This window comes from Gymnoscopelus braueri (genome assembly GCF_963280865.1).
Source record: "Gymnoscopelus braueri genome assembly, chromosome: 19".
NCBI lineage: Eukaryota > Metazoa > Chordata > Actinopteri > Myctophiformes > Myctophidae > Gymnoscopelus > Gymnoscopelus braueri.
In genome coordinates, this window is record NC_137621.1 from 2,657,739 (window position 1) to 2,667,424 (window position 9,686).

Here is a 9,686-nt window from a genome sequence, read left to right on the forward strand (position 1 = left end):
CTGAATAAAACTAAATCCTATCAAAATCAACACCGCTGGAGAGCATTATGAGAGACGTTTTCAGAACCTCGGTCGTGTGATGAATCCCAAATGTTAGCAGGCGTGTGCCCCGCGCCCGCCAACACGTTTTATGGTTATTAATAACACGTGTCAACTTCACAAGCACACACACTTCTCATCAGGAATTCTGAATGCTTGAAATTCCAGCGACTTGAAGTACATTTACTTGAGTACTATATGTAATTGAGTATTTGTTTTAGTTTTTTTAACTAACATTAACACTAACATTTCAAAGACAAACATTCCACAAATGTTCGCTTGAAAACATATGTATTTATTCAAAGATTTGCACACATTTCCCAAGATTTTTCAAAACAATAGCAGATCTACAAGCTCATATAGCGCATCACTCGGTGCAGCGCTATGAGCTTGTATATCTATGTTTGTGTTCTCGACATGTTCTCGACGCTGTCTCCCTGGGGGGGGGGGGAGATCGGACCAAGTACACGTTTTCAAAGGGTGGTTAACTGTTTAACAGCAACTATCAGTGTTGGATTCATATTTATGTGTATTTTCAAACAAGTCTATGAAGCTATCTATGAAATGTATGAAAAAGTTTAATCTGCAACACAATGTTATACAAAATATAGTGGCTCTCTGCTTCATCTCTCTCTCAGCTAAGGGGGTCCTGTTTAGGGTTCATGTGGTTAATGTTTAGCCTTTAGACTTAAAGTCCTGTGTCTTGTTGTCTTGTTGTTTTGTACAGATGACATCCTGGCTGTCACCGAGCTTCCTCCTGTTCACACAACCAACAGCACTGACTCCCTGGACACTAGTACGTATCACACACACACACACACACACACACACACACACACATAAACACGCACACGCACACGCAAAGGCACACCCACACACACACACACACACACACACACACACACACACACACACACACACACACACACACACACACACACTCACACTCACACTCTCTCACACACACACACATACACACACACTCACACACACCCATCACCACCACCACCCTCTTCCAGAATGCTCTAAATAAAAGGATCTCTCCACTGAAGGGACTGATGAAAAAAAGAAGGAAAAAAAAGCTCATTCTTCCCAGAAATGTTTGAATATCTTTATTGCTCTCCTGGCGTTAAGCGCTGGCCTGTGAACAACCAAAGCTCCTTTCATCATGTAAAGTCCTGGATTCAAACATTTTACTTGAGTATAAGTTTAAAAGTACCAAGAGTAAAACTCTTATTTTGCAGACACGTTTCACATTTCGCCTTTCCGAGTTGACTTTGATTTCAACTCCTGATATTTTTAGAGTTTTATTGCTTTTAATTCTTATCTTATTTGCTTATCTGAGGTTGTTTTCCCCTCTCCCCCCTGGCCACACACACACACACACACACACACACACACACACACACACACACACACACACACACACACACACACACACACACACACACACACACACACACACACACACACGTAAGGCGTCTTTCAGTACTTAGAAAAGTGCTTTATAATTCCAGGTATTATTATTGTTGTAACAGTGAGTAGGTTTAGAAACTCAAGTACTGAGCTTAAGTTTTACCCTTTTTTAATTTGTTTTACTTTACTGGAGTATTTCCAATTTTCAGTACTTTTACTTCTACTCAACTACATCTCAGAGGCAAATATTGTACATTTACTCCACTACAATTATTTGAAAACTTACTTAAGTTACTTTGCAGATATAAATGATGACATTATAAAACATACAATAACCACTTCAGCCATATTTTATATTTATAGGCTATTTGAAAACAGCCGATCTACAAGCTCATAACGCGTCGCATCACAACGTGTTGTGAGCTTGTAGATCTGCTATTTTCAAACATTTTAGCACTTTATTTTTTGGTACTTTAAGTACATTTTGATACCAATACGTTTGTACTTAAGCACATTTTTTTATCCGGACTTTTGTCCCAGAGTATGTCTACAATGCAGTATTGATATTTTTACTCAAGTAAGAAATGTGAGTACTTTTTCCACCACCGCCAGCATGTCATGGAAACCTTTAACCCATCACACCCCGGTTCCCCCTCCAGATGTGGACAGCTGTGAGAAGTGGCTGAGCTGCAGGAACGACTTCCTGCGTCAGTACCTGCACCAGGTGCTGACGGAGCTGCCCAGCTGCCCCTGCTCCTACCCGACCGAGGCGGTCTACGGCTCCGTCAACCTGGCGGACGCGCGGCTCCGCCGCACCTTCCGCTGGAGGGACGCCAGCGGCCCCAAGGAGCGGCTGGACATCTACAAGCCGTCGGCGCGCTTCTGCATCCGCTCCATGCTGTCCTACGACAGCCCCACGCTGGCCGCGCAGCACTGCTGCTACGACGGGCAGATGAAGCTCATCACCCGCGGCAAAGGGGCCGGAGCGCCCAACCTCATCAGCACCGAGTTCTCACCAGAGCTGCACTACAAGGTTAGTTATACTGCCCCAACCTCATCAGCACCGAGTTCTCACCAGAGCTGCACTACAAGGTTAGTTATACTGCCCCAACCTCATCAGCACCGAGTTCTCACCAGAGCTGCACTACAAGGTTAGTTATACTGCCCCAACCTCATCAGCACCGAGTTCTCACCAGAGCTGCACTACAAGGTTAGTTATACTGCCCCAACCTCATCAGCACCGAGTTCTCACCAGAGCTGCACTACAAGGTTAGTTATACTGCCCCAACCTCATCAGCACCGAGTTCTCACCAGAGCTGCACTACAAGGTTAGTTATACTGCCCCAACCTCATCAGCACCGAGTTCTCACCAGAGCTGCACTACAAGGTTAGTTATACTGCCCCAACCTCATCAGCACCGAGTTCTCACCAGAGCTGCACTACAAGGTTAGTTATAGAGGAGCCCTGCCCTAACCTCATCAGCACCGAGTTCTCACCAGAGCTGCACTACAAGGTTAGTTATAGAGGAGCCCTGCCCTAACCTTATCAGCACCGAGTTCTCACCAGAGCTGCACTACAAGGTTAGTTATACTGCCCCAACCTCATCAGCACCGAGTTCTCACCAGAGCTGCACTACAAGGTTAGTTATACTGCCCCAACCTCATCAGCACCGAGTTCTCACCAGAGCTGCACTACAAGGTTAGTTATACTGCCCCAACCTCATCAGCACTGAGTTCTCACCAGAGCTGCACTACAAGGTTAGTTATAAAGGAGCCCTGCCCCAACCTCATCAGCACCGAGTTCTCACCAGAGCTGCACTACAAGGTTAGATATAAAGGTTCCCTGCCCCAACCTCATCAGCACCAAGTTCTCACCAGAGCTGCACTACAAGGTTAGTTATACTGCCCCAACCTCATCAGCACCGAGTTCTCACCAGAGCTGCACTACAAGGTTAGTTATAGAGGAGCCCTGCCCTAACCTCATCAGCACCGAGTTCTCACCAGAGCTGCACTACAAGGCTAGTTATAGGGGAGCCCTGCCACAACCTCATCAGCACCGAGTTCTCACCAGAGCTGCACTACAAGGTTAGATAGAGCAGGGGTTCTCAACCTTTTTCATGTCAAGGACCCCCAACTTGACACTTGTTAGCCCACGGACCCCCATTTGAAAAGATATGCCCCGTAAGAGAAGATCTTTACGGCTCTAGCAGTGATTCTCAACTATTTTAATTTCAAGGACCCCCAGTTTGTCATGCATTAGGGCGACGGACCCCCATTTAATGGCATTTCTATCTCTGGGACCCCAATTTATATTGTAAAATCAATTTTAATGATTAACTCTGAGAGTGTACAAATGGAACCAAATGGACCCTGGACCCGTTAGGGTCCATTTGGTTCCATGTGTACACTCTCAGAGTTACAGACCATTTGGGTCCATTTGGTTCCTAACTATCCATCATTTAGCTGGGGACCCCCTGGGACCCCACTTTGAGAACCAACGAGTTAGAAGACTGTCTGCAACTAGTGTTCATTTTGTGGACTGAAACTATGACCCTTGACCCTATGAAACTATGACCCTATGAAACTATGACCATTGACCCTATGAAACTATGACCCTTGACCCTATGAAACTATGACCCTTGACCCTATGAAACTATGACCCTTGGTGATTCTCTAATTGTCCTCTTGTCTTCATGGTTCAGGAGGACGTGTGTCTCTAATTGTCCTCTTGTCTCCATGGTTCAGGTGGACGTGTCTCTAATTGTCTTCTTGTCTTCATGGTTCAGGAGGACGTGTCTCTAATTGTCCTCTTGTCTTCATGGTTCAGGTGGACGTGTCTCTAATTGTCCTCTTGTCTTCATGGTTCAGGTGGACGTGTCTCTAATTGTCTTCTTGTCTTCATGGTTCAGGAGGACGTGTCTCTAATTGTCCTCTTGTCTTCATGGTTCAGGTGGACGTGTCTCTAATTGTCTTCTTGTCTTCATGGTTCAGGAGGACGTGTCTCTAATTGTCCTCTTGTCTTCATGGTTCAGGTGGACGTGTCTCTAATTGTCCTCTTGTCTCCATGGTTCAGGTGGACGTGTGTCTCTAATTGTCTTCTTGTCTTCATGGTTCAGGTGGACGTGTCTCTAATTGTCCTCTTGTCTTCATGGTTCAGGTGGACGTGTCTCTAATTGTCCTCTTGTCTTCATGGTTCAGGTGGACGTGTCTCTAATTGTCTTCTTGTCTTCATGGTTCAGGTGGACGTGTCTCTAATTGTCTTCTTGTCTTCATGGTTCAGGTGGACGTGTCTCTAATTGTCCTCTTGTCTTCATGGTTCAGGTGGACGTGTCTCTAATTGTCCTCTTGTCTTCATGGTTCAGGTGGACGTGTGTCTAATTGTTCTCTTGTCTTCATGGTTCAGGTGGACGTGTCTCTAATTGTCCTCTTGTCTTCATGGTTCAGGTGGACGTGTCTCTAATTGTCCTCTTGTCTTCATGGTTCAGGTGGACGTGTCTCTAATTGTCTTCTTGTCTCCATGGTTCAGGTGGACGTGTCTCTAATTGTCCTCTTGTCTTCATGGTTCAGGTGGGTGGATGTGTCTCTAATTGTCCTCTTGTCTTCATGGTTCAGGTGGACGTGTCTCTAATGGTCCTCTTGTCTTCATGGTTCAGGTGGACGTGTCTCTAATTGTCCTCTTGTCTTCATGGTTCAGGTGGACGTGTCTCTAATTGTCTTCTTGTCTCCATGGTTCAGGTGGACGTGTCTCTAATTGTCTTCTTGTCTCCATGGTTCAGGTGGACGTGTCTCTAATTGTCCTCTTGTCTTCATGGTTCAGGTGGACGTGTCTCTAATTGTCCTCTTGTCTTCATGGTTCAGGTGGACGTGTCTCTAATTGTCCTCTTGTCTTCATGGTTCAGGTGGACGTGTGTCTCTAATTGTCTTCTTGTCTTCATGGTTCAGGAGGACGTGTCTCTAATTGTCCTCTTGTCTTCATGGTTCAGGTGGACGTGTCTCTAATTGTCCTCTTGTCTTCATGGTTCAGGTGGACGTGTCTCTAATTGTCCTCTTGTCTTCATGGTTCAGGAGGACGTGTCTCTAATTGTCCTCTTGTCTTCATGGTTCAGGTGGACGTGTCTCTAATTGTCCTCTTGTCTTCATGGTTCAGGTGGACGTGTCTCTAATTGTCCTCTTGTCTTCATGGTTCAGGTGGACGTGTCTCTAATTGTCCTCTTGTCTTCATGGTTCAGGTGGACGTGTCTCTAATGGTCCTCTTGTCTTCATGGTTCAGGTGGACGTGTCTCTAATTGTCTTCTTGTCTCCATGGTTCAGGTGGACGTGTCTCTAATTGTCCTCTTGTCTTCATGGTTCAGGTGGACGTGTCTCTAATTGTCTTCTTGTCTCCATGGTTCAGGTGGACGTGTCTCTAATTGTCCTCTTGTCTTCATGGTTCAGGTGGACGTGTCTCTAATTGTCCTCTTGTCTTCATGGTTCAGGTGGACGTGTCTCTAATTGTCTTCTTGTCTCCATGGTTCAGGTGGACGTGTCTCTAATTGTCTTCTTGTCTTCATGGTTCAGGTGGACGTGCTGCCGTGGATCCTGTGTAAAGGAGACTGGAGTCGCTTCCACTCGGTGCGGCCGCCCAACAACGGGCTGGACTGTAGAGACCACCCTGACCTGGAGGTCTACCAGGAGGAGCTGGAGGAGGCCAGGGAGTACTGAGGGTCATGGAGGGCCAATGACAAAGAGGAAGGAGGACCTGTCCACAGGAAGTGTGTTTTTGAGCTGCCAGCGTCTTATAGCCACCATGCTGTGGTAAAGATGAGCTGGAGAGAGAGAGCCCCTCTGACTTGATTTTTTTAAAAAGCCATATAGAAGCCTGGTGGCCAAATCTGATATTGCAAGACTTCCGCATTTAGAACGTTATACTGCGCCCATGCTTCTGATCGTCTGAAACGCTTGTGCGCTCTGCTCTGATTGGCTCAGACGTTGGAGCCAATCCCAGGAAGTATAGAGGTACTTCTGGGTGCTTCATGCAACTTTCATTGAAATGAATAGGTGGGGGCGGGGCTGTCCGTTCTCTAGATATATTATGACTTTATATGCTCTAACGCAGCGCCTGAGCATCCAGCATTTCTGGCGGAGCGCCCCCTGGGTTCTTCTAGCAGAAGATATTTAAACTGTTTGGAGAGGAGCGCCGATCATCATCATCATCTTCATCATCATCATGTGTCTGACAACCCGTTCATTTATCACCTGATGGTGATTCGTCAACACAGCCATGAGAAGAAGTCCATGTTTACGTTATTTCAGCAAGACTGTTTTTGTGCTGATAATAACGCAGATGACGCGACAGTGGAGCCACGGCAACGGTCGAAAAGGTTGGAACATTTTGCGGGCGTCAATAAACACTCCGATGCGAGTAGCGCCCTGGACGTCATATCATGTCATATAATTTACATATAAATTAAATCGCGGCCTCCAACATGAAACCCACACTGACTGTATAAGCGCTAATCTCTTTGTCTGCTATCTCACCATAACCTACCGTACCCTATTTTGCCGTCGGGCGAAACGTGGCGAATTCAGATTTCCTGCCACGGTATTATTAAGACCTTCTGGGGAATTTAACATTTTGATGTTGGTGTTCTGAGTGTCCGCCGTATCCATCGGCAGAACAACCGCGGATAGGTTTCCGGGACTAAACGGAAAGGATGTATAACTGTGAATTGTGAAGATGTGTTAGACGTAAATACACAGACAAACTGATGGGGAAAAGTCTGTTTTTTATACTCGTAGATACACTGTTCATATACAGAGGAGTAAGTGAAAGGACACTCATCATCATACTTATTTGAGCGTCAGAGTCAAAACATATTTTCAGATCTACAAGCTTCTAGATCTGCTGTTTTCGGTACAAATCAGGAATAAGGTCCGCAATCAACCAACTCTGGATTCTTCATCGACTGTTGCTGCTAAGCTGTTAGGAGTGTCTGTGTGTGTGTGTGTGTGTGTGTGTGTGTGTGTGTGTGTGTGTGTAAAGAAAGAAGTGGCTTCAGTGTCCCCCCCCCCCCCCCTCAGACTCAATGAACCAAACAGTGTATTTATTGGACCTGAAATTCACTCCAAACCAATAAAGTGTCTCGAGAAAGGAATCTCTGTCGAGCTGCTAAAAACAAGATGGATTACTTGTTTGTTTTTCACACTCTCTCTGTGTGTGTGTGTGTGTGTGTGTGTGTGTGTGTGTGTGTTTTATCTTGTCTTTCACTCTCTCTGTCCCTCCCTCTCTATGACAATCCCTATCTTTATTACACCTTTGTTTTGTTTTAAGGAATGTTGTTCAGCCCTCCTTTCAGATCAGCTCGTGTACAAGGGGTCACCTGACTAATGTCATGGGAAAACACACACACACACACACACACACACACACACACACACACACACACACACACACACACACACACACACACACACACACACACACACACACACACACACACACACACACACACACACACACACGCAAACGCAAAAGACAGACACAGATGCATTCATTTTCTTTATATTGGTAGCCACCCAGTAGATGACGTTTAAATGTCAGTCTTCTTTAATATCAAGGACCCCCATGTTGTTGCTCCATTTGATTCCATTTGTACACACTCAGAGTTACAGAACCTGTAAGGCCCCCCCCCCCCCCAGAACCAAGCCCCCCCCCCAGGACCAAGCCCCCCCCACCGGTGGTCCCTGGACCTGACATTGACCCCTGACCTCCCCAGACCCCACGTTGTGAGAACCAGTGTTTTTTTACAGCTTTGTGTTATCTTAACTTCCTTTAGTTTGAAGGAATGTTGTTCATCCCTCCTTCAGATCATCTTCTGTCCACGGTGTCTCTTCTAGTGGAAAGGTCAACAGAGGGTTAATAGTGTGTGACCACAGGCGTTTTAAGAACACAAGTTCCCCTTACTTCTTTTTCTCTCTCTCTCTCCTCTACTCCACATCTCTTCACTGAGAATAGCCGATCTACAAGCTCACAATGTATCCATTTACAATGTATCCATTTATCAGACGCTCTTCATCCAAAGTGACTTACAGTAAACAAGGTAAATACTAAATGATGCCATGCATTGTGGGAATAATAAGTGTGTGTGTGTGTGTGTGTGTGTGTGTGTGTGTGTGTGTGTGTGTGTGTGTGTGTGTGTGTGTGTGTGTGTGTGTGTGTGTGTGTGTGTGTGTGTGTGTGTGTGTGTGTGTGTGTGTGTGTGTCCATGGATCTTCATGTAATGTGTCTCTAACTCAACATGTTGACACAACCGGTGCGAGTTGGAGGTTAAAGGTCGTGGATGAGCACTTCTGGGGCTGCCTCCTCACTGCTTTCAACATCATCATCATCATCATCACCTTCATCTTAAGCTGAGCTACGCTTAGACGGGTTCTCTCATGACAATAATCCACTTGACATTAAGGATACTGTGAAGAGAGAGTGTGTGTGCGTGTGTGCAAGTGAGCAGTGGTTGAAAAAGTACTCAAATGTTTTTACTTAAGTAAAAGTATCAATACTGCAATGCAGAAATACTCTGTTACAAGAAGTCCGGTAATCGTAAACGTACTTGAGTAAAAGTACAAAAGTATTGGCATCAAAATATACTTAAAAGTACCAAAAAGTAAACATACTCGTCATGCAGATTGTGAAAGTAGCAGATCTACAACGTGTCGCATCGCGACGCTTTGTGAGCTTGTAGATCTGCTACTTTCTAATAGCCAAAGTTTAAATAGGGCTGAAGTGGTTAATGTATGATTTGTACTAATAATAATCAAAATCTACAAAGTAATTCTGTGTGTGTGTGTGTGTGTGTGTGTGTGTGTGTGTGTGTGTGTGTGTGTGTGTGTGTGTGTGTGTGTGTGTGTGTGTGTGTGTGTGTGTGTGTGTGTGTGTGTGTGTGTGTGTGTGTGTGCGCGTGTGTGTGTGAGTGTGACACAGAGTGGACGCGGGAGAGGGGAAACCGAGGGACCTCTCGGTAAACATACAGAACCCTTTGAAGCCCCCCCCTCCTCTTCCTTACCCCCCTTCACCCCCCCCCCTGGGTATGTGTGTGTGTGTGTGTAAAACAACACACTGACAGTGTGTTGTTTTAAAGGAACTTAATCCTTCTCCAGGCAGAGTGCTGTAAAAAGTACTGTATTTAAAGGAGCAGTTCACCCACATTTTCCTTATTTACTATCAATTACTACACACTCTATGAAGAGCCTTGAATT

The 9,686-nt window shown here is 45.6% G+C and overlaps 1 protein-coding gene across 1 annotated transcript in view; it reads left to right on the forward strand.

Annotated features, from left to right (window-relative positions):
- Window positions 1-7,522, forward strand: part of LOC308074147 (isthmin-2-like) — a 40,667-nt gene extending 33,145 nt beyond the window's left edge. Inside the window, exons 5-7 of the mRNA XM_080413479.1 lie at window positions 767-835; window positions 2,115-2,488; window positions 6,012-7,522. Coding sequence (XP_080269605.1) covers window positions 767-835; window positions 2,115-2,488; window positions 6,012-6,155 — 587 coding nt within the window. The 3' untranslated portion in view covers window positions 6,156-7,522. The remainder of the gene's footprint in view (window positions 1-766; window positions 836-2,114; window positions 2,489-6,011) is intronic.
- The last annotated feature ends 2,164 nt before the right edge of the window (window positions 7,523-9,686 follow it).